Source organism: Helicoverpa armigera, chromosome 14 (genome assembly GCF_030705265.1).
Source record: "Helicoverpa armigera isolate CAAS_96S chromosome 14, ASM3070526v1, whole genome shotgun sequence".
Classification (NCBI taxonomy): Eukaryota; Metazoa; Arthropoda; class Insecta; order Lepidoptera; family Noctuidae; genus Helicoverpa; species Helicoverpa armigera.
The window spans coordinates 5,148,024-5,172,456 of NC_087133.1; the positions used below are offsets into that span (position 1 = coordinate 5,148,024).

At 35.0% G+C, this 24,433-nt stretch overlaps 4 protein-coding genes across 7 annotated transcripts; 2 read left to right on the forward strand and 2 right to left on the reverse strand.

Moving 5' to 3' along the window:
- The first annotated feature begins 1,062 nt into the window (after positions 1-1,062).
- LOC110379560 (TAF5-like RNA polymerase II p300/CBP-associated factor-associated factor 65 kDa subunit 5L) lies at positions 1,063-7,910 on the forward strand. 2 transcript variants are annotated; one of them, XM_021339279.3, is made up of 12 exons: positions 1,063-1,301; positions 1,383-1,537; positions 1,641-2,015; positions 2,101-2,248; positions 5,885-5,963; positions 6,034-6,172; positions 6,260-6,439; positions 6,527-6,679; positions 6,770-6,914; positions 7,051-7,219; positions 7,427-7,658; positions 7,734-7,910. In XM_021339279.3, the coding sequence occupies exons 1-12, from the start codon at positions 1,224-1,226 to the stop codon at positions 7,843-7,845; spliced, it is 1,965 nt and encodes a 654-aa protein (XP_021194954.3). In that variant the 5' UTR covers positions 1,063-1,223; the 3' UTR covers positions 7,846-7,910. The 2 variants fall into 2 exon arrangements, with proteins under 2 accessions (XP_021194954.3, XP_021194962.3); XM_021339287.3 differs by having other exon boundaries at positions 6,046-6,172.
- LOC110379575 (DNA polymerase delta subunit 3) lies at positions 7,855-9,510 on the reverse strand. Its single transcript, XM_049837221.2, has one exon. The coding sequence runs from the start codon at positions 9,356-9,358 to the stop codon at positions 8,009-8,011; it is 1,350 nt and encodes a 449-aa protein (XP_049693178.2). The 5' UTR covers positions 9,359-9,510; the 3' UTR covers positions 7,855-8,008.
- A 288-nt stretch (positions 9,511-9,798) lies between these two features.
- On the forward strand, positions 9,799-13,755 carry LOC110380423 (LIM and senescent cell antigen-like-containing domain protein 2). Of its 3 annotated transcripts, XM_049837222.2 has the most exons (9): positions 9,799-9,983; positions 10,148-10,209; positions 10,990-11,103; positions 11,262-11,374; positions 11,845-12,037; positions 12,230-12,371; positions 12,499-12,615; positions 12,708-12,849; positions 13,085-13,755. In XM_049837222.2, exons 2-9 carry the CDS (start codon positions 10,202-10,204, stop codon positions 13,273-13,275), a joined length of 1,020 nt encoding a protein of 339 aa, XP_049693179.1. In that variant the 5' UTR covers positions 9,799-9,983; positions 10,148-10,201; the 3' UTR covers positions 13,276-13,755. The 3 variants fall into 3 exon arrangements, with proteins under 3 accessions (XP_049693179.1, XP_049693180.1, XP_049693181.1); XM_049837223.2 differs by lacking the exon at positions 10,148-10,209 and having other exon boundaries at positions 9,800-9,983; XM_049837224.2 differs by lacking the exons at positions 9,799-9,983; positions 10,148-10,209 and adding an exon at positions 10,081-10,099.
- Positions 13,756-17,379: 3,624 nt separating this feature from the next.
- Positions 17,380-24,153, reverse strand: LOC110379963 (ATPase H(+)-transporting accessory protein 2). The gene is made up of 8 exons (XM_021339811.3): positions 23,996-24,153; positions 23,791-23,921; positions 23,387-23,485; positions 23,027-23,170; positions 22,801-22,947; positions 21,802-21,931; positions 19,562-19,743; positions 17,380-18,193 (listed from the first exon to the last, which is right to left on the reverse strand). The coding sequence occupies exons 1-8, from the start codon at positions 24,045-24,047 to the stop codon at positions 18,011-18,013; spliced, it is 1,068 nt and encodes a 355-aa protein (XP_021195486.2). The 5' UTR covers positions 24,048-24,153; the 3' UTR covers positions 17,380-18,010.
- Between the last annotated feature and the right edge of the window lie 280 nt (positions 24,154-24,433).

Consider the following 24,433-nt stretch of genomic DNA (forward strand, 5'->3'; position numbering starts at 1 on the left):
GCCTACATTTTTCATTACTCAAAAAGTTTATATCTAAGTGAATTCAAAATCATGTAATATATCAAAAAGTTTATTTATATCTAATTGAATGCAAAATCATGTCATATATTAAAACCAGGAACTTTTTATTCTTTTATTTATTTTTAAACATATAATTTACATTTTTAAATATTAAATATAAAAATAAAAAACATTTAAAAATATAAAAAATAGGTTGCCACCGATATCGGGCACAGGGTCCAAGGTACCGGTGGTTAGGGTCCCAGAGACAGAAACCTCCTCACAATACGTGCCGTATCAAGGAGTACTGCCTTCTGAATCAGTCCCTTGATCCAGCCGCCCAACGAGAGCCTCCTGAGGTGTTCGTCGAGGCTCTTGGCTATTAAACCATTGGCCGTAACGACAATCGGCACAACAACAGCCGTGTCGACACTCCACATGGCGACAACCTCGTGCGCTAAGTCGAGATACTTTATTTGTTTCTCTTTCTCAGCTTTCACAAGGTTCTCGTCATGCGGAACAGCGACATCGACTATATATTTTTTTCTTAAGAGGGCTATCATAAATTTTCGCGAATTTAATTATTTTTTCTTGAAAGTAAGAACATACCATGACAAAGTGAAGTCTGTTTTCATTGATATTTTACCTACTGCCAGTTTTATGGCACATCTGTTTCTGCACGATTTTCTTAATCCATAATTTAAGATGGCGGGCGGGAACAAATTAATGCATGTTTGTAAAATTGAATTATAAATGAAAAGTATGATATACAAGCGTTGTAATAGCATAAACAGCGTGTAATTTTACTAACTTGACTCTCGAATAGTTTATATGTGTAAGTTTATACCTTGATATGTATTTTCTATTTTATAATTGTCGTTTCATAGACATCCATCTGACGCAGGTGTCAAAATCGCTCTGATTTGCCATTTTGGGCACTGCATAGTCTGCAGTGCAGTTCAGTGTGGTAAGCTTTTTGTTCGGAACGTTCTATCTAGTACGTAGTACATATATATCGATGGTATACCTACTCGGCTACATTTAGCTGTCAAAGTGACAACTGACAGGAGAAGTTATCTTTTCAACCAACAAGCATTCTTGCGACCGAGTTGTTGTGTTATTGTGATTTCTTTATTTATCAACTCTTGATTATTTGTGAATGACAAATTTAAGAAATCAACTGTTGTTTTGGTTATTTATTAATACCAATAATTTTAAAACTGATGTCTTTAATGAAAAAGACTAGAAATGATGCAATTAAAGCTGCGGTCACATCCTACTTAGAACGTCGAAACTATCCTGTAAGTTCAACTACAATCTCAATAAGTTCTGTTAACAAAAGTGATTTAATTTAATACTTATAAATGTTTTCTTGCTTTCAGGACATAGACGTGTTTAATAATAATAATAATCTGAGCAGAAGTGCTGACCAAATGGCTGTAGCAACGATTGTTCAATGTGAAGCAAGTCGCGCTAATTCAATCTTATTTTCATGCATTAACAATGATTCTGGTCAATACGACTTACAGTATTCAAGGTAAGCTTGTTTATTGTAAAAGAAATTAAGATTTCCTTCATCGTAACAGAAATGAAGGTATCTTTGGTATAAATAAAATATTTTTGTTCATATTTGCTTTTAGGTTTGTAAACTTTATTAAAGAAATTAAGCAAGAAAAGGTAAAAAATGAGCTTCTTGGATTATTATGTCCTTTACTCTGCCACTTATACCTGGAGATGTTAAGAGGAGGACATGGTGGGCCTGCCCAAATGTTTCTTAAGAGACATTCTGCCACATTACCACAAAAAGATTTATCGTATCATCAGCCAATTGATGGTAACCTACCATCAGCATTGTACAGGCCAAACAGCTTGGAGCAGTTGTTCAATTCCCTACAAAATGGCACAATCGACAATGAAACACCTGAGAAGGATTATATGAATCAAATACTTGATGATATTGGATCAATTTACACATTACAGGAGGTTGAAACTCGACCATCCATTGCCGCTTTCAGGTAACAAATAAAACAAGCATTTCATGATGGAATAAGCTACTTCAATAAATTAAGTTGTGTTATATACTTGCTATAATTTTTCCAGGTCCTGTAAATATGATATCAGTTTGTCCCAAGATGCATTGAATATGTTAAAAGCTTATCTAGCTAAACATGGACATGTTCTCCTAATACAAGTGCTACAAACATGGTTTCATATTGATATTAATAATGACCCAGATAAAAAGAATTCTGTAAGTACCTATACCATCACACATAAATCAAAGAATGCTGGGGTGATACACTAAAAAAAAATTTACAGATTTTTTTATGTATAGGCAAAGCCATGGCAGGTCACATGTGACATTATACTGTTTCAGGAAGCCTCTTGGTACTGTGGTGACTTGATAAAGACTTGAGCATTTTCAAAAGTGTTAGCTTTAAGATTTAACGACCTCGATGGCGCAATGGTCACCATGCCAGACTGCCGAACCTGAGGTCCCGGGTTCGATTCCCGGTACGGTGAACATGTGTGTGATGAACATGTTTGTTGGCCGTGGTCTGGGTGTTACAATATGTATTTAATAAATAAAATAAATAAAAAGCCTTTATTGTTGAATCTGATACAGAATGTTTACAATCTTTATAACTACAGTCTGCAATTATTCAACTTGTCTTACGACAAAGGCCTCCTCCAGAGTTTTCCATTCCGTTCTATTTTTGGCTGTACGACTCCATGTAGGGCCCGCCACTCCTTTGAGGTCATCCTCCCATCTTTTGGTTGGTCTGCCTCTGCTTCTCCTGCCGTCTAGCGGGCACCACTCGGTTACCAGCCTAGTCCATTTTTCCTGTTTTTCTCTTGCCATGTGTCCTGCCCACCTCCACTTTAGTTCTTTGTAAGTTATGTATGCATCCTTGAATTTAGTTAAACTTTTAATATCTGTCAGTTTTTCTCGGTCTCTTATTTTGACTCCTATTACGCTTCTCTCCATTCCATTTTGACAAACTTTTATTTTGTTTGCCAGGTGTTCAGTCAATGCCCAGGTTTGGCACCCATAGAGTAGACATGGCAGGATACACATGTTATACACCTTCCTTTTTGCTTTAATCGGCATTTCCTGGTTCTTCATTACTTCACTGAGTGACCAATATCTTTTCCATGTGTTAGATACTCTTCTCTCTATTTCCTTTTTCATGCAGTCCGTGGTGGATACTAATTGTCCCAAATATACATATTCGTGCACATATGCTATTTCCTCCTCGTCAACTTTAATGGTGACTGTTTGTGAAGAGTTGGACATAATTTTTGTTTTTGCTAGGTTCATTGTTAAGCCTGCCTTCCCACTTTCATCAGCTAGTTGTTGCAGCATTATTTCAAGAGCTTTTGGGCACTCAGAGAATATGATTAGATCATCTGCGAAACGTAAGTGGGTCAAGTATTCGCCATTTATATTTAAACCTTTATTCGTCCAATCTAGATTTCTAAATACCATTTCTAAAACGGCTGAGAATAGTTTCGGCGAGATAGGATCTCCTTGTCGTACGCCCCTCCTGATAGGAAATTCTTCGCCCAAAGCTTCCAGTTTTACTCGTGCCGTACTTTTTGTGTATACATTTTGGAGTATCCGTATGTATTTTGTTGGTACACCCTGCGTTCTTAATGCTTCCCAGATAAATCCGTGTTCTATTGTGTCGAATGCTTTGTTATAATCTACAAACGCTAGATAATAAGTCTTGTTGTATTCTTTATATTTTTGTAGTATTTGTCTAAGGACGTGAATATGGTCAATGGTTGAATAGTTTCGGCGGAATCCTGCTTGTTCTTTGGGCTGGCTTTCTTCTAAAGTGGTTTCAATCCTGGATAGTATAATTTTAGAAAACACTTTGTACATATTCGACATCAAACTTATGGGCCTGTAGTTTGTTATGTCTCCTTTGTCACCTTTTTTGTGTAGCAGTATAATGGTTGATTTCGTCCAATCCTTAGGAGTCTTTTCCGTTTCGATAATTTCGTTGAATATTTGTGTGAGTTTCGAGGCAATCACTGGTAGTGTTATTTTCAACAATTCGTTTGTAACAAGATCAGATCCTGGAGCTTTGTCATTCTTTTGTGTCCTAACTGCTCTTATGACTTCCTCTTTTATTATTTCAGGTATTTCCTGTTCGTTCGTGGGTGTGTCATAATGTTTTACAACATGCTCTATCTCTAGGCTTTGGTACAGTGTTCGGTAAAAATTTGTAGCAAGTTTTAGTATCTCTAATCTGTTTCCCGTGTTTTTGCCTTCTCTATTTCTCATGTTTGGTATCCAATCTTTTTTGTAATTTAATTCTTTTAGTGCCTTTTTTACTCCTCCTGTTTTTTCAATGTAGTTCTTCAGTGTATTCGACCGTTTTGTTTTTCTTTCTCTACGTAGTTGTGAGCTTATCTGTTTGCTAATTTCTGAAATTCTTCTACGGCTGTCTTGAGTTGTATTTCCTTGAAGTAGTTCCTTTCTGTTCTTTATTAGTTCCTTAATTTTTGGTGAGATTTCTTTCTTCATGTGTGTGCTTGTTTTCTTCGTTACCGTTTTTAGTTGGTGTAACAGATTGTTGTATTTTTCTTCTAGTTGTAGAGATGTTTTGCTGTCTAGTGCTGTTTTGAGATTATTAAGAAGAACTTCTGTTTCGCCAGTATATTGAGCAACTGCGTATTTGTCATGAAAACGTCTCGGTTTTTTAGGAAGTATTCCTGCCATTGTAGCTCGCACCATTCTGTGGTCTGTGTTGAAATTTAGGTTTTTTATGACCGACAAATCTTTAAAATGCTTTCGGTTATTTGACATAATAAAGTCTATTTCGTTCCTGTAGAGTCCGTTTGGTGAAATCCATGTCCATTTGTTTGTTATTTTCTTTTTGTAGAAACTGTTTAGAATACTTAATCTGTTTTGGAGACAAAAGTTCACTAACTTTGTTCCATTTTTGCTCCTGGTTCCAAAACCGTGTTGTCCTATAGCCTGTTCTTCTCCTATTTTTTGTGTTCCAATTTGACCATTGAGGTCTCCCATCACTATGACGTTTTTATGTGCGGTTTCAATGGTGTTTTGGAGCTGTTCGTAAAAAATTTCAGCTTCCTCTTTGTCTGATTCGGTTGGTGAATATACCTGTATAATGGACCATTCTTCTTCATTTAGTTTTATGTTGAGCATCGCTATGCGTTCTGTAATTCCTCTGAGTTCCATTATATTCTTTGAAAAAAAAATTTTTTTTTTTAATATGTATTAATCAATATATAATATATACATATTGATAAATACATATTGTATTTATAATATATACATATTAAATAAAAATACAATATGTATTTATCAATATGTATATATTATGTAGCTATATGTAGTTTATCAGTTGTGTTAGCACCCATAACACAAGATAATTAATAACTTACCATGGGACTAACCAACCGTGTGTGAAAATGTGTCCAGACATTATTATTATTATTTTGTATGTCTCTACCATACCTCGGGACTATAGAGTCCCGGATTTTTGGGAGGCGAACGTGGGGCCGAAGCCAACACGCTGAAGCCCCTTTGAGACAACTTTAATGAAATGGTGACACAAAACCGACGATTATCCCTGTATACACTATGAAATATACCCAAGGACAATCCCCGGTTCTGTGCTAAACTATTGCTAACTATGGATGAAAACTACTTGGGCTATTGTGATGGGATGCTAATGGACTAGGAATGGGGAAACTACGGGAACTATGGCACCTGCCGATGACAATGTATTATTATTATTATATTATTATTTAAGCTTGAGTTAATTTTATTTATCTACCACTAATTTCTCAGGACACTGTTTCTTGTTAAGCAAATATGAATTAAATCTAACAGATTTAAAATTTACAGGAAGATGACGAAGAAGAAATGGATTACGAAATCAGTGTCACTGGAACTAATTCTGAAGAAAAAATTATAGATACAAATGGTACAGTCTAAGATAATTATTGTTGCTTTATAGATACTGCGGTGCGTAGCGATGCATTAAAAACTTTTAGATATTTTTGCAGAATGTAATGGACATGCAGAATATATAAGTATTGATAAAGAGCTAATGGAACTTCAAGAAGCAATCAAAGGGGTCAGAGAATCAACAGCTCCTTTGAAGTTGTACAAAATAGCAGCTCCAGATACTAAGTAAGTATTATATAAAAGACATTGGTTGTAATTGAAATCACAACAAATAGATGGCACTAACACTCATATCATGTTTTTTCTTTTCAGTTTAATTTGTGCAAAAACAGATGAGTACTGTAATATGTTATGTGGAGGATTCAGTAATTCTGAGATCAGATTGTGGGACCTTGGACAAAACAATATAAATAGACGTGTCAATCGAAATATTTCTGAAGTTGAACTAGCATGTTTTGTACCACATGAGCTAGTGCCTGATGATAATACCTTGTAAGTTAGCTAAATATATTCAAAATAGATTTTGCATAAAATTAAACAAAGTCTTAACTATGTGTATTCATTTATTTTTACTTTTAGACAAATAGGTGCAGGAGTGCCATTGAGAGGGCACTCTGGACCAATTCAAGCTGTCAGTGTTCTCCCAAGAGAAGAATTAGTGGTATCAGCTTCTCAAGACAACACTATTCGAGCATGGAGGCTGACTGATTATTCCTGTGCTGCAATTTATAGGTTCATTAAACATTCTTCTCTGAATGAAAATGAAATGAAAGTTTCTAAGTTTAATGTTTAAACCTTATTATTTATGCTATCTAATTACAGGGGTCATAACTACCCAATATGGTGTATGGATGTCTCGAAAAGTGGACTGTTTGTTACCGGCTCGCACGACAGGACTGCAAAGCTGTGGTCTCTTAGTAGAACGTTTCCAATTCGGATATTTGTTGGTCACATGTCTGAGGTCACAGTAAGTATTAAGTCACAGTTCAGTTTGATGGTATTTTACTCGGGTTGAATTCGTAAAACAGGGTAGAAACTAGAAACTCTTAATAAAGAAATTCTTCATTATACATACATATCATTCTTTTTTACTTATTTTTCAGTGTGTAAAATTTCACCCAAATGAAGCATATATAGCAACTGGTGGTGCTGACCGTACGGTTCGCTTATGGATGGTATCAGACGCTCGATTGGTGCGGATCCTGTGCGGACACCGCGGGGTCGTGCGGACGCTCGCCTTCTCTCCCTCTGGGGCTCATTTAGCTAGTGCTGGTACTGTTTTTGTATATTACTAGCTGACCAAACAAACTTCGTATCGTTTAAACCTTCCTTACACCTCTACAAACATTTAAAAACCAAAAAAAGCCAAATCGGCCCAGCCACTCTTGAGTTTTAGTGAGACTAATGAACAGCAATTCAATTTTATATAGGTATAAGATAACATTATGTTAATTGACTTTCAATTTTTATTTGTTCTAGGAGATGACAAGAAAATCAAAGTGTGGGATTTAGCAGCGTGTACCTGTATTCATGAGTATAGAGGTCATCATGGAAAAGTTACTGCACTGGATTGGTCATCTGTTGGGAAACCTAGCTTGACAAATAGGGTCTTGTCAGATCCCAGTGACCCATTGGTCGATAATTCTCTTCTGTGCTCAGCTGGCATGGATGGCATTGTCAAAATTATGTCCGATTGTAACTCTAAGTCAAAGTAAGTTTTGTTTTTATGAAATTAAATCTAGGCAATTAGAGCCTTTCGTTACTAATTAAAATACTTTTTTAACAGGCAAGTATCGAGCCAAGATGTCCAGTCTTCAACCTACAACACAAAATGTTCATATCTAGTAGACGTGCAAGTACATCCAGATTGGGTTGTGGCTATTGGTACCAAAAGATAAATGCGAATACTCTGGAAATGTGATTTTAATGAAAAATAATGTTACAACAATAAAATTCAAACATACTTAATTGAGTTTGTTTTCCCTCCACAAACATAAAATGAGTGAACAGTAATTAATATACATGATTCTGTTTAAGGCACACCATTTTATTATATTTATTTTAAGCCTTCTTGAAAAAACTGTTAATTGTCTGCTGTTTTCCTTTCTGTGGTGGCGATATTTTCTTTTTCTTGCTTTTACTCTCTGGAGGTGATGATTCAGTTTTAATTGATTTAACTTGCTCAGAGTTTTCTTTAGCATGTAAAACAGGTGCTTTAACTTGTATCCCATTTTCTTTAACTTGGTTGGAATTCTCTTTAGTTTCGTCCTCATTTTCTGAGCAACTTTCATAAACTTCTTCTTTCTTAGTCAAAATATAACCATCCTCATCAGTATAAGTTTTATCCACAATCTTTCTCCTCTTTTTAGGATTTACTATACCAGAGGTTATTTTAACTGTATTTACGGTTGGTGTTGGAGGTATTTCATCTTCAGAGTCTTGATCAACATCCATTTCATTTTTGAAAGGATCATTATCTTCAGTTTCACTCTCACTATCTGACACATGTAAAAGTCTTTTACGTTTTTTATCTACTTTGGCATTCTTTTTAATCTGAGTGAGAGCTTTGTTAGCGTTTACTTTATCTTTCCCATTCTTTGCTGAAGTATTTGTTCCTGCTGTGGTTGGTGATATTTTAGTTTCAACAGTTTTTGCTTCAGTTGCTACATCCTTCTCTACTTTAATCTCAGATTCCTGAACTTTAGGTTTCTTAGCTTTATTGGAATCTCCATTAACTTTACTAAAGAATCCAGCAATTCCTTTTGAAGCTGTTTTATTGTTTGGTTTACTATTAGGAGCTTTGTTGTTAGATGTATCTTTTCTTGGTGAGGGGATTTCTGATTTTATATTGGGCTCCATTTTAACTTCAGGTTCCTTTTTTAGTGTATCATGTTTACTGGCCTCTTTAACTACGCTCTTAGAGTTCTGTCTTATGTTTGCTGTTTTCGGTTCATTAAAAACTGGAAGATTTTTGGATTTCAAATTTCCTATTTCATCATCTGTCCGTTTAGTACAAGCATTAGCCCTTATTAATCCAGTACATAAAGTGAGATCTTCAAATTTGTTCACAGCAGTCAACGCAACGTTATCAACGGAGTTGGGGCCTCGACTAACGCAATAAACATGCTGATAAAATATAATTTTGAATGTTTTCTTGAGTGCGTCTAAGTCTTCTTCAGGACATACAGTTAGGCATCCACTGTTGTCATTTAATAATCCAGAAATGATATACGATACGCTAAACACAGTTTCTGGATATGCTTTTCTAAGATTTTCAACTGTTTGAGATAATAAAGATTTTGCTTCGTTCACGTGAATACATAGCTCCTTGCTTATAGAAATATAGGTAACTAACTTTTGCTCATCTAATATCAATTCCTTCACAGCTTTCAAATTAGCGTTGTCTTCCATTGTAACGTTCTGTGGTGATAAAATATCGTTTTGAGAGTTTAAGAGAATTCAGAATTGCAAGAAATTCAACAATCCTTTTGGCGCAATTCCTTCAGTTGGATTTGACAGTTGTATGTATTGTTGGTTTGACAGAAATGACAGGAGCTTGTAGCGACAGCATCGAGCTTAGAATTATTTATATGTCAATGAGCGACAGGTCTATGTAGCAAGCTCTCGTAGCCAGTATTGCTATACACAGGATCAATAACTTAACATTTATTTGAAGCCAAAACTCGCAACTACTTGATTTTGTTAATTAACCATCTCCCTTAGACCGTGTTCATCGTTACAAAAGGTTACAATTTACCTTTTGATTATAATTGTAGAGAAGTTATTATCCACGAACGGAATTATTCACTCCATACTTGCCAAAAAGTTCTTGGCTCAATGAATCACATCTGTCAGTCAGATTATTTGTCAGACATTGTCAATATTTGTCATTCATCTGATTCATCACCAAAATACTCCTTTCAGAGAATTGTTTCTGTTTTATGTGGAGTGCGTGAATCGTTGATTAAAACTTAATTATAATGTTCTAACAAATTGATTAAGAACAAAAGTATTAAATTCTGTGAAACCCAACCACGTAAGTAAACAATTTCTTTGATTCATGTGTGGCTTCAACTATTTTTGACAGCATTACATCACTTCTATTTGTATCAATCTATTGGGATACCTGGAAATCGTAAAGTTAGAGATCAGGTAAAGGGTTGAGGCTTTTTTTATTCACACAATTCTTCTTTTTGACAGAACATATATTGAAGAACAAGTGTTATTTTACGTAGTAAACAGTAGAAGGCGAAAATGCCAGGGTAAGCTGCATCTGAGATCGTGGGACGTGGGAGTGGTTAACCTACTTGTATTAATTGCTCATAACAGGCACCTCTATATATGTATATCATCAATGATGTTATATGTTCATAAGGGAACACCACAGCACAATAATAAACTTAATATTCAGGCTTCTAATGTAATTCAGGCTTTCCATAATGTAGTAGCTAAATACATCTAAAGATTTTATTAAATTAATTCTACAACTACATGGATTTGAATTTGTCTTAGTATATTGTTTATTGAGCATGATTAAATAGAAATTACAGTGTGACAATAGTAAAAAAATTGAAATCATTCACAAGATAACTAAGCAGTTTTTTACACAAAACATAACATTTCCAAATGTCAAATTAATGTCTTCATACATCATACTAAAATACTAGATAGCTCACTTTTATTTGAGAAATATCTCCATATCAAAATTTTCATGCAAACAACCAACAGGCTTAAAATGCTTAAATAACACACATTAAATAAAAATTTTCCTGTTGCATCACCAGGAAAATACTGCCTTTTAACCATTACAAACAAAATAACTATGATCTTAGTAATAACCATACCTAGTACCTGTTCCACTTTATCTAGAGAAATTTTAAAAAAGAAAAAAATCTATAAAATCCTTGAAATTGCTAGTCTTCATAATCATAAATTTAATTATGTACTAAAGCAAAAACTAAAAAAAACAGGAGAAAAGTGAAGCAGGTCTACAATTTTCTAAAAAGAGTGTTCAGTAAATTAATTTTTGTGTTTGTTTATAGATTAGCAACAATGTCGCTGGACAATATGTTCTGTACCCGCTGTGGGGATGGCTTTGAGGCTAATGAAAAGATTGTGAACTCCAATGGAGAACTGTGGCATACCAACTGCTTTGTGTAAGTTCCTTAACACCTTTAAAATAATGCTTTAAACCATCATTATCATCCTAATCCTCCGAGCCTTTTTCCCAACTATGTTGAGGTCGGCTTCCAGTCTAACCGGATTCAGCTAAAAATACTGTGTACATATATAAACAAATATTTTTACTTCTCAGGTGTGCCCAATGTTTCCGTGTCTTCCCTGAAGGGATTTTCTACGAGTTTGAAGGTCGCAAATACTGCGAGCGCGATTTCCAAGTGCTGTTCGCTCCTTGTTGCGGAAAATGCGGTATTTATTGCAAATAGTTACTTCTAATTGTCCTTATTTATGCTAGGTTGGCAAATGATTATGACTTTACCAGAATCTTTCTACATGCCACTTATTGTGTGAAATCATCAAATGATTACCACTGGGTGCAACATGAGGGAGTGTCACACTCTTACTGACTAAAACCCAAGATGTTTTTTCTGGAGCCTTTCATGCCAGCCTGCAGTAACTTTTTTGAACAACTCTGCAGCCCTAGCTCGCTTCAGCATACCTTCTTTGCATGCAGTGTGAAAGGTTGCATTATAACTTAATTAACATAAGTAAAGATGTATAATTCATGAATTGGTACACCAATCAAAATAACACATAACACAGTTGTAAGTAAAATTACAATCATTCATTGTTCTACAAAAAAAAGGACCGTTGTGAAGAAATGTTATTCCCTATAGTTCATCACTCCAGGAAATTTATTGATTTTTCCGTAATTTCAGGCGAATTTGTGATTGGTCGCGTGATCAAAGCGATGAACGCCAACTGGCACCCAGCGTGCTTCCGTTGTGAGGAATGTAATGTAGAACTGGCTGATGCAGGTTTTATTAAAAACGGTGGGCGCGCACTGTGCCACACCTGTAACGCGCGTATTAAGGCTGATGGATTGCTCAACTACATGTGCCATAAGTGCCAGTGAGTAAATTTTAAAGTTTTAGTATTAATACCTCATTTAGATGTGTTATTTAACCCAAACATAATGGAACAGTACCCTCTGCTGACTGCCCTTGCCTATATTTTTTTAATTTAGAGTTTGCACAGATAATCCTTTCTTTCCGTGATCATTTCAATCCTCAATCCTGATGTATTTCTTAATTTTCATTATAGTGGAGTTATTGACGGTGAGCCATTGCGTTACCGGGGCGAGGTATACCACGGATACCACTTCACTTGCGCCACGTGCGGTGTTGAGCTCGATCATACCGCTAGGGAGGTCAAGCACCGCCCAGGATATGCTGCCAATGATGTGGTAAGATTAAAATTATCATAGATGTTAGTAGCAGGCCTACATAAGATGCTAACTGACAAAATCTGTAGGTAATATCACGCTTTAAACAACTATTGGTTCCTTAAAATTCGGTCTTTTTTGTTTTCAGAACAACCTCTTCTGCCTTCGTTGCCATGATAAAATGGGTATCCCTATTTGTGGCGCTTGCCGTCGTCCAATTGAAGAGAGGATTGTTACTGCCCTTGGAAAACATTGGCACGTTGAGGTTTGTATAATGAGTTACTAGCTGCATTAACATTATTCTATTGTAAATGTTTAGGTTGAGCAAAATAATAAAATCTGAATTTCCTCTTTCAGCACTTTGTGTGTGCCAAATGTGAAAAGCCATTCCACGGCCATCGCCACTACGAAAAGAAGGGTCTTGCCTACTGTGAACAGCATTATCATCAATTATTCGGAAACTTGTGTTATGTGTGCAACCAAGTGATTGCTGGTGATGGTAAGTTAAATTTATATATAGATAATTATTAATTTTAATCTTAGCAATTCTTACTTCTCTTACCGAATTTATAAATGCGAATTGATGCTGAATGAAACTTGGCACATAACGGTTTATTCAGGAAGCGATAACTTTTTATCAATATTTTATATGTACAATATAATAATCTGTTCAAAGTAAAAATTCCAAACAAACGAAGTCTTGAGCAAAATCTAGGTTAATTATTTTTTTCCAGTGTTCACGGCTCTGAACAAAGCTTGGTGTGTGCACCACTTCGCGTGCTCCGTGTGTGACGCAGCATTGAGCACAAGGAGTAAGTTCTACGAGTACGACGAGCGCCCCGCCTGCCGCCGCTGCTACGAGAAGTTCCCCGCCGAGTTGCGACGAAGACTGCGTCGTGCGCATCATTACACCATCCGACGTTGAATCCGGCTTTATAAAGCAAATTCAACAAGATCAAAAAAATCTTAATATAAAAGAACTAATTTTAAAATATTATACTGCCATTACTTTTGAATCTACTATTACGTAATTAATTCCTTAAACAAAATCTGTGTCGATTAATGCAGACCCAAAGAAGTACAAAATTCATTCCCATTTTTGGAGCAGTTATTGCGTTTATTAACAATTGTTTGTTTTAATTAAATATTTGGAATAGGATCTTGTCGTGCTTTAAGAATACGCATAGTTTAAAGAACTAATTAATTTAATATTGTGCCTTAAAATATAACGTGCCTAGTTTAAAGTGAGTAGATAATTATATTGATCTAATTATTTTATTTAAGTGAAATATAATATTCATGTACTAACTTAGAAGATAAAAATATATGTAGTTAACTCTATGATAATTTAATATTTTTATAATAATTAAACAATAAATCAATAAAATATAACAATTTCTAATAATTGTATGTGGTTTTATTTTATGAAAGCTATTCTTAGGTCGTAGGTGTAAAAAAATATTGAGTATTTATTCTAGTCCGTAGTTCAAATAATAGCCCAGTCTGAAATAATGCAACTACACAGAGACCTTGATATTGGTTCTCGTTCCACTAGCTACAGCAGTATGAACAAGAAGCACTTAGTAATGTAGGTACGCAAGCACTTAGCAACTTGAGAGTTGACCTTGTTGTGTGCGTTCGCGCAGCGGAATGTTGTTGAATTTAAAGATTTTAATTATGCAGATAATTAGTGTAAGACGTCCTATAATTGTGTATGGTAAATAAAAATTTGTGTATGCAGCCATTGTGGAGAAATTCACTAAAAACAGATTCCGCTGGGCGAACGTTGGCGAACGTTGTCCTGGCGGAACTTTTTTTAATCCATAGACTTTAGAAGAAAAGAGATGTGTCCGAAAATTAGTGTGTATTTGTGTATAATTGATTATGTATGAATGAAATCAGTGCATGCATAAACTTCGGAGAAATTCAAGTTTCCGCTACGCGAACGTTTGGCCATTAGCTAGTTTTCATATAAAGCGCTTACATAGAGAGCTGTAGATTTTTACATACGTTGTTTTGAATTTGTTTATATTTGTTTAAAAAACAGATTTAGAAAAAGTCGTAGGGTTTAAAAGATAAAAATATAAACGTAAAATACACTTATTAGGTCTTAGTTCTTAAAGCATGCAGTTTGGGGTCTAGATTTTCACGTTTACACAAACCTTGTAAGTGTCTCCAACATGTTGCCAAGTATCAATGATGTTCCGTTAGTAATTAAAAAGTTATAGGATATTTTACCATGAACAGATCACTGTTTACAAAGCAGTCGAATATCACGACGTTCTAAAGGAATTGCATGGTAAAATGTATGCCAATAATTAGTTTAATCATTCAACTATTCACTTGCAAAATTTCATGTCATTAAGTTCAGTAATTAAAGAAAGACAATTATAATACTGACGGAGCATCGAAACCCTACATAATCCGACCAAGTTCGGATAGCTACAAAAAAGCGGCCGTGCCATATGTCTAAGCAACGTTCTTAACTTGGAAGGTTAGTATATTTATTAATATGGTACAGTTGCGTACACAAGCGTTAGGAAAAAATAAAACCATTGCATTTCTTGAATGAAAAATATTTGTTTAATAATAATGCCACTATCTACGACATTTTAGTAAAAATACGTAACGTTTATTAACGTTATTTTTAATCACGTAGTCAAGTAATTTATGTAAGTAATAATAATAAAAATATTTTTGTACACGGATATTTAAATAGAGAAGTACTTGTTAATTGAAGATTTATTTTTATCGTAGATAGTGGCATTATTATTAAAAAATATTTTTCAATCAAGAAATACAATTGTTTTATTTTTTCCTAACGCTTGTGTACGCAACTATACCATATTAATAAATACTAACCTACCAAGTTAAGAACGTTGCTTAGACATATGGCACGGCCGCTTTTTTGTAGCTATCCGAACTTAGTCGGATTATGTAGGGTTTCGATGCTCCGTCAGTATTATAATTGTCTTTCTTTAATTACTGAATTTAATGACATGAAATTTTGCAAGTGAATAGTTGAATGATTAAACTAATTATTGGCATACATTTTACCACGCAATTCCTTTAGAACGTCGTGATATTCGACTGCTTTGTAAACAGTGGTCTGTTCATGGTAAAATATCCTATAACTTTTTAATTACTAACGGAACATCATTGATACTTGGCAACATGTTGGAGACACTTACAAGGTTTGTGTAAACGTGAAAATCTAGACCCCAAACTGCATGCTTTAAGAACTAAGACCTAATAAGTGTATTTTACGTTTATATTTTTATCTTTTAAACCCTACGACTTTTTCTAAATCTGTTTTTTAAACAAATATAAACAAATTCAAAACAACGTATGTAAAAATCTACAGCTCTCTATGTAAGCGCTTTATATGAAAACTAGCTAATGGCCAAACGTTCGCGTAGCGGAAACTTGAATTTCTCCGAAGTTTATGCATGCACTGATTTCATTCATACATAATCAATTATACACAAATACACACTAATTTTCGGACACTCTCTTCTAAAGTCTATGGATTGTTCCGCCAGGACAACGTTTGCCAACGTTCGCCCAGCGGAATCTGTTTTTGGTGAATTTCTCCACAATGGCTGCATACACAAATTTTTATTTACCATACACAATTATAGGACGTCTTACACTAATTATCTGCATAATTAAAATCTTTAAATTCAACAACATTCCGCTGCGCGAACGCACACCCTTGTTGTGTGCGTTCATTATTATTAAAAAATATTTTTCAATCAAGAAATACAATTGTTTTATTTTTTCCTAACGCTTGTGTACGCAACTATACCATATTAATAAATACTAACCTACCAAGTTAAGAACGTTGCTTAGACATATGGCACGGCCGCTTTTTTGTAGCTATCCGAACTTAGTCGGATTATGTAGGGTTTCGATGCTCCGTCAGTATTATAATTGTCTTTCTTTAATTACTGAATTTAATGACATGAAATTTTGCAAGTGAATAGTTGAATGATTAAACTAATTATTGGCATACATTTTACCACGCAATTCCTTTAGAACGTCGTGATATTCGACTGCTTTGTAAACAGTGGTCTGTTCATGGTAAAATATCCTATAACTTTTTAATTACTAACGGAACATCATTGATACTTGGCAACATGTTGGAGACACTTACAAGGTTTGTGTAAACGTGAAAATCTAGACCCCAAACTGCATGCTTTAAGAACTAAGACCTAATAAGTGTATTTTACGTTTATATTTTTATCTTTTAAACCCTACGACTTTTTCTAAATCTGTTTTTTAAACAAATATAAACAAATTCAAAACAACGTATGTAAAAATCTACAGCTCTCTATGTAAGCGCTTTATATGAAAACTAGCTAATGGCCAAACGTTCGCGTAGCGGAAACTTGAATTTCTCCGAAGTTTATGCATGCACTGATTTCATTCATACATAATCAATTATACACAAATACACACTAATTTTCGGACACATCTCTTTTCTTCTAAAGTCTATGGATTAAAAAAAGTTCCGCCAGGACAATGTTTGCCAACGTTCGCCCAGCGGAATCTGTTTTTGGTGAATTTCTCCACAATGGCTGCATACACAAATTTTTATTTACCATACACAATTATAGGACGTCTTACACTAATTATCTGCATAATTAAAATCTTTAAATTCAACAACATTCCGCTGCGCGAACGCACACGACCTTGTTAGACAACCTGATTATTATTATTATGTAAGAATTAGGTACTTTAGGGTCGCAGTACGCAACTACGTATATAAAGACGGAAAGGGGTCGTCACCCTTAGTATTATTTGTATGAATCGAAATCTGCGATGCCCCCTTGTCGCAGGAAAGAGCATTCATAAACATAACATTCCTTGTTCCTATATAATAATGGAGAAATGAAATAAAATCGAATTGGTTCAAGGAATGTATTTTATTTTAACCAAATTGTAATGGTATTCTACATTTTTAACTCACACAGAACAACTCTAAAGATATATTTTTTAAGCTTAATTCATTAAAAGAGTGCGAGTGTATAGGTATTAACGTTTATTTACACAATCGGTTTATAGAATACAATCACACAACTACAATTGAACTTACATTTATTTCCGAACAATTATTTTTAATTATAAATAACAGCAATATATCCCACACAGCTATTGACTGATAACTGTGTTTGACATGCACACTCGGCAAAAAGCAATACAGCTTGGTTTTCGCGCAAGAAAATAGGCGAAATCTTGGGAGAACATTTTCAACTCATTTTACGTACCAGGAATGTAAACCAAGCTACTCAATAGTACCGGATGGAAACCGGCTTTTATAAAATACAATTTATGCAGAGATTAATCCAAGATGTGATACGAAAAACTTGCGTATATGGTACTTTTACTTAGGCTAGGTATGCATTTATATAATTTAATTTGTAAATAAATAACAATGGTTTGGTATTCAACAAATGATTCATTTATAACTAAAATAACACTATATAAAACATTATTTACTTGTTATGTTACATAATTACAGAATGACCAATAAACAAAATTATGTACAATATTGAAATTATTTTTGATGGAACATTCGATTTTTTGGTTCCATGACGTTGATCAACTGGATTTTCTAATACAATACTGCTATGAACTTTTAACACAGAGTGAAGGATTTAATTATCCTTCTTCATTCTTGTGCTAGTCATTCTGTAGATGATGGAGTCCCTTCCTGGGTCCATGTCAGCCAGAGCATAGACAATAGCAATGAGGCTGAAAGCCATTACAACCACAAACCAAAGAATGATGTTGAAGATTGCAGGGTAGTCAGCATTGTAGCCGTCATCAGTGTCGTTATTCTGAAATGAAATAAAATCATTGATTGACAAAAGAAACTATAGATTATTTTTATCTTTCATAATTAGTCAGCTGGATGCGAGAAGCCGAAAATAGATCTCAGTGGCGTGCACTTGGAGAGGCCTATGTCCAGCAGTGGACTGCGATAGGCTGATGATGTTGATGAATTAGTCTTAGAAGCTGTGAAGAGTGAGTGTTCAAAGTCGATTTTTCTTACGTTGAGGCTCAGAATGTCAACTTCCTAAAATGTCCCCTGGTACAGTCAACTTCAGGTCAGTGGTAACAGTTTTATAGGAAAATCGTACTTATTACTATTGAGTTAAGGTGCATGACAGTTACCACTGATGTGCGGTCTACCGTACCAAAATGTCAACTTCCCAAAATGTCCATTTCCCAAAATGTCCCTTTCCCAAAATGCCGCTTTCCCAAAAGGTCCCCCATTCTTAGAATTAAGCGTTATAACCCAACTAAAAAAAAAACAATATAATAATCAAAGCAGACGGATCACAATCCATACAAAATTGCCCCACGTCCTATAACAATGTGACGTATCTCAAAAAAAAGATATTTATTTTTTTTGTTTGATAGGGTATACCATACAGGTGGTTCTAAGCCTCAACGTAAGAACGTTGAGGCTCAGAATGTCAACTTCCTAAAATGTCCCCTGGTACCAAAATGTCAACTTCCCATAATGTCCCTTTCCCAAAATGCCGCTTTCCCAAAAGGTCCCCCATTCTTAGAATTAAGCGTTATAACCCAACTTTTTTTTTTCTCATATGTGCGCGCCATTTTGTTTTTTTGCATTTAATAATTTCCTCGATGAGGTGGGATGAAAAGTTACGTGTTGCACTCGAGTGCAAAGATTTTTCACCTTGTGCTCTTTTGATTCCCTCGCTATCGCTCAGGATTCTAATTATATAAATTAGATATATGAATTAGAGAGTACCTATGCCATATTTTTTTAAACATTTTTATCTTTTTTTTTGAGATACGTCACATTGTTATAGGACGTGGGGCAATTTTGTATGGATTGTGATCCGTCTGCTTTGATTATTATATTGTTTTTTTTTTAGTTGGGTTATAACGCTTAATTCTAAGAATGGGGGACCTTTTGGGAAAGCGGCATTTTGGGAAAGGGACATTTTGGGAAATGGACATTTTGGGAAAGGGACATTATGGGAAGTTGACATTTTGGTACCAGGGGACATTTTAGGAAGTTGACATTCTGAGCCTCAACGTTTTCTTATTCTTGTTTTTCAAAAGATGCTGGTTTAAAAAAAGGAGGTTCAAGTTTGACATTTGGGCAGGATCTATTATTGAAGTCGCTTTTATTATCTGTTAAAAGTATTCTTTAATGTTTTTATTCTTACCGCCTTAAGGTCCTTAGATTGCCACTCGAAGTCTTGAGCGACGGGTTTGCCATCAGCTCCGGGGGTATCGACGGATCGGATGGGACGGCGAGTGTGAGCAACGTCTGTAGTGACAGCCGTGACCAGCACGGAGCCATCGTAAGCTGCCACAAATGCCTGGCTCAGGTCTTCGATAGCTTCGGCTGCATTAAAAAAGGTTGAATGAGTTATTATTTGGGTTTATATAAAAAATAAAACCGGCCAAGTGCGAGTCGGACTCGCGCACCGAGGGTTCCGTACAAATCCTGTATAGATAAAATGTGAGTCTCGCGCCAACCGCAACTTTCCACATAGATAGGTTTTGACTGCCATTGTGGGATCGATAGCAAAGATCAGATATAGTTATGGGAACTCCTTTACAATTTATAACGTAACCTTGTGTTGGAGCTTATTTTATTTTAGGTGATGAGAATTCAGTACTAATGGGATCTTTTATTTTTGAGGGATTAATCACCTAACGAGCCCCAGTTTCAGGTTTTTTTCGAAACTGCCTGACGACTTGTAACTGTCGAATTGTAACAACGACTGCTAGAGGATTCGGGGCTGCTGGCTTTATGTTTCTAGCCTTGACAAAAGTGTAATTCTGTCCCTTTCTTTGTTTTATAAAGTGGGATTTATTTTATTTTGTAGCATTTTACAAACAAATCCAACTTCAAACATATAAAAAAGCAACAAGAAAACAAAAGCAAGAAAGAAATTAAAAAGATGTTAGGTGCATCGGTCTAGAAGTCGGTGTCTAGAGGATGCATCTATATGTGTTTAACCACCGAGATCTAGACCGATGCATAATAACAGTTTTCTTGTCGTTTTTAGAAGTTGTTTTTTTTTTTGTAAAAAGATTTTATTTTTAACTTTTGTGAAAAGTTCTCGTCAATACGAATAATATAAGCCCAAACACGACGTTACTAAATCATACCGTTGAGGAGTTCTCTCGACTTTCTCACGTCTCCATCATCAAGAAAGCTCTAAACCTTCACTGTTTGATAGTATCACCAGACATACATCTGAGAATCAAGTTTTAATCCTATGCATGCCTACAATTTCTGATAGTTGCCCTCGATTTCTCAGGATTTCCATCATCAGATCCTGACCTGATGACAATGGAAATAAACGGCGAGTATACTTTTTTACTACAAAGAAATTATTTCTCAAATCCGTCAAACTTGGTCGTTTAAATTCCCCATTGAAATGAGGAAAATATTTGATTTGATAATATTTTATGTAACTTCAAATTTATCATTTTCGCAATTTTTCCTTTATCTGTACTATATAACGTTGCTTCTTGCCGAATTTCAAGATTCTGAGTTCACGGGTAGGTTTTGATTCCCTAGCGTGTGACGGAAATTCGTCTAAGGTGTCGGTATAACTGCTGTATCTTTTGATCGCGTTAACTTAGATGTTTGATTTTTTCACTGCCTAAAGGGACAATAGACCTAGGTATTTGGTATAAATTTCAATTTGATACCTTTATTCGTTCGTGAGAAATAAGGTAGTAAGTTTCATTTTATTAAAATATTTTTTTTTACATTATATAACTAAAAAAATGAGATTTTCGTAATTTTTCCAATATTTGCATTATATGACAATGCTTCATGCCAAATTTCAAGACTCTGAGTTTACGGGAAGAAACCTGTAGGTTTTGATTCCTTTGCGAGTGTCGAAAATTTGTTTAAAATATCGACATAATCGGCTGTATCTTTTGATTGGCTTGGCTTAGAAGTTTGATATTTTCACAGCTTAAAGGGACAATAGACCTGAGTACTTCCTGTGAATTTCAGCTTGATACGTCCACGCGTTCTTGAGATAAAGGGTCTTGACAGACAGACAGACAGACAGACGGACAACAAAGTGATCCTATAAGGGTTCCGTTTTTTCCTTTTGAGGTACGGAACCCTAAAAAATGGCGACGATTATTTACCATGATGTAGCCATAAACATGATAGTATGACATATGACATGATAGTATAGTTATCTATGAGGATAACTATACTAATATTTTAAAGAGGAAAACTTTGTTTGTTTGTTTGGTTGTAATGAATAGGCTCAAAAACTACTGGACCGTTTTTAAAAATTCTTTCACCATTCGAAAGCTACATTATCCACGAGTAACATAGGCTATATTTTATCCCGGTACGGGCAGTAGTTCCCACGGGACGCGGGTGAAACCGCGGAAAAACGGCTAGTAATAAATAAAACCTTACCTAGCAATTTTTTGGCTTCTTTAGCTTGCAGGGAGCTAGGTCCATGGTAGTCTGACAGAGCATGCAGAGAACGGAAACGGAAGTTGTAGAAATCAATAATGTTATCAGGAACAATAGCACCACTCTCAATCTGTAAACAAATAAATTGGTTTCAAGTTAAATTAAAAATACACGCACGCTGTATTAATGCTCATATCTAGCATTATATTGTGATTATTGTCTGTTACGCTTTTGCTTGACTAATTTAGAGGCCTCTGCATATGTAGGTAACACTGGTTAACAAAATTAGACCAACTTCCAGCCACAGAAATGAGACTTCACTTTTTAGGATGCTTTCAGTGCGCTGAATCCAAATTTGGCTTCAGAATTGTCCTGTTAGCTTGGGATTTTGAGATATTCTAACCTAAAAGTGCGAAAAACACTGTTTTAACCATTTTAAGGCCTATGTAGACCGGCAAGTTTTTTTTTTAACCTGAAAAAGTATTCAAGGGGTCTCAGAGAACAAGCCTTTTTCTTTCAAATGGCGTTGAGTTTGCTCAAATATCTTTTTTTTTCACTGAGATATTGCGATTTGAAGTTAACAAGTTTTTATCCATATGTATTGAGTATTTACAATTATATGAGAGTTTTACTTGAATACCTTTTCAGGTTAAAAAAAAACTCGCCAATCTACATAGGCCTTAAAATGGTTAAAACAGCGTTTTTCGCGCTTTTCGGTTAGAATATCTCAAAATCCCGAGCTAACAGGACAATTCTGAAGCCAAATTTGGATTCAGCGCACTGAAAACATCCTAAAAAGTGAAGTCTGGTTTATGTGGCAAAAATTTGTTGACCAGTGTAATTAGAGCACAATAGAAAATCAATTATGTGTCGCAAGTATAGTCCCGCACAAGGGGTTGAAAGCTCCAAAACAAATAAACCGATTAGAAAAATTCTTTCACTGCTGGGAAGTAACATTATCACCCAGTAACATAGGCAATATTTTATCTATTATTTTACCTTTTTGATGATAGCTCTCAAAGTAGCGAGCTCATTCATGAAGTGATAGTCTTCATCTACTGTGTACTTCAAGTGAATTAAATTCAGTTTGGGAACTTTGGGAGGTTTCACATCACCAAACGCATTCTTGAATTCCTCGGTGTTGAGCTGCAAACAAAATACGTGTATTAAATTCTGGACAGAAAATACACTAGTCTATGAGATTTTAAGTTGTTTAGTTACGAACCTCATTGCTATCATATAACTTGACATTAGCGATCTTGTTTCCACCGTTAGTGAAGCGCTGCTTGATCCTGTGTTTAACACCTTGGAATGTGTCTGGCTCGTACTCGTTCACAATCAGAGGGTAGGTTTTGGACTTTAATCCTGCCTGTAAATCAAAAATTAATTAATTGATGTGAATAATAGAACATAACTGCTTCTTGTTTTAGGTATAATATTTAACAAAAAATTTAAAGATTAAGAAAAATATTAATAGTTTACTTACATGTCTTATTGAAAGAATAAATAAGGGTGTCTAAATGAATAGGTTGTCATTAACTATCAAGAGCCAATCAAGTAAGTTTAAATATATGATAACACTTACAGTTTCACCAAGGCTGGAGACACCATCAATGTAAACCTCCACAACGGCTTCCGGTGTGTTGAAGGGATCCATGACATACATGCCTTTCCATTCTGAATTCTGTAATTACAATAGATTTTATTCAATAACTTCTCAAGATGTATATTTACCACCTATCCTTAAATTACTGCTATTTCTAAGTCTTGACAAAGTGAGCCAGAAAAATCCGCCTCTCAGATGTGTCATCTGACCGTAAATTCTTCACAATGTTCATTATTAATTTTAGATAAAAAAGATGGATTTGTTCAGAGTAGGTGTATTTGTTGGCCTTTTCTGGATTACTTCGGGGCGCTTATCGATATCAGAATAGCCTCAATTTATTTTCAGAGTATACCAACTTAACCTTAACCCAATTCTATACATACCTCTTCGACGGAGAGTCCCAGTGCAGCTGAAAAGATCTCTTTCAGGAGACTTTCCATGGTTTTTCCTGAACCCGAGAATTTAAGGGATTCCGGACTATGAAGAACACTGAACTCTCCCCCAGCATTGGAGCCTTGAAATAAAGGAATATGATATAATGAGTGTGAACAACCATTTATACAATTGCAATATGTAAAATGTACTTACCGATTACTGATAAAACAAGAGAAACCCAAAACAGAGCCATGGCTACAGCCATTTTGTTCGGAAATATACGACGGACTCAAATGATTGTCATATGATTTCTGTATTACCATGTTAAAAAAAAAATCACTACCAACCAAATAACAATAACCATTTTTTAAATATTTTAGTTTAATTAAATTCCACAATTTTAAAGTATTGAATGAATGGTACCTAATAATATTGAAAAAGCATAAATGTGCCTTGATTAATTTCCCCAAAAATTGTATATACCACATCATATTATAAGCCTAGCCTTTTCCCAACTATTCATCTTCAGAGGAGTGCCAATATTTTCCATGGAGTTAAGCTTTGGTTTCCTAGGAAAGCGGTGCCGTCATATAGCGACCGTAATACAGCGGTGAAAGACATCACCAGAACGTTGTCTATGTAAACGAAATG

Excerpts from the sequence above, each read along its gene's own strand:
- LOC110379560 (XM_021339279.3), top strand. The coding sequence starts at position 1,224 with ATGTCTTTAATGAAAAAGACTAGAAATGATGCAATTAAAGCTGCGGTC. Across the intron at positions 2,016-2,100 it reads CCATCCATTGCCGCTTTCAG|GTCCTGTAAATATGATATCA; the intron begins GTAACAAATAAA and ends TAATTTTTCCAG. Across the intron at positions 7,659-7,733 it reads GATTGTAACTCTAAGTCAAA|GCAAGTATCGAGCCAAGATG; the intron begins GTAAGTTTTGTT and ends CTTTTTTAACAG.
- LOC110379575 (XM_049837221.2), bottom strand. The coding sequence starts at position 9,358 with ATGGAAGACAACGCTAATTTGAAAGCTGTGAAGGAATTGATATTAGAT.
- LOC110380423 (XM_049837222.2), top strand. Across the intron at positions 12,372-12,498 it reads GATATGCTGCCAATGATGTG|AACAACCTCTTCTGCCTTCG; the intron begins GTAAGATTAAAA and ends TTTTGTTTTCAG. Across the intron at positions 12,850-13,084 it reads CCAAGTGATTGCTGGTGATG|TGTTCACGGCTCTGAACAAA; the intron begins GTAAGTTAAATT and ends ATTTTTTTCCAG.
- LOC110379963 (XM_021339811.3), bottom strand. The coding sequence starts at position 24,047 with ATGGCTGTAGCCATGGCTCTGTTTTGGGTTTCTCTTGTTTTATCAGTA. Across the intron at positions 23,486-23,790 it reads TGGGACTCTCCGTCGAAGAG|AATTCAGAATGGAAAGGCAT; the intron begins GTATGTATAGAA and ends TTGTAATTACAG. Across the intron at positions 21,932-22,800 it reads TGAGAGCTATCATCAAAAAG|ATTGAGAGTGGTGCTATTGT; the intron begins GTAAAATAATAG and ends ATTTGTTTACAG.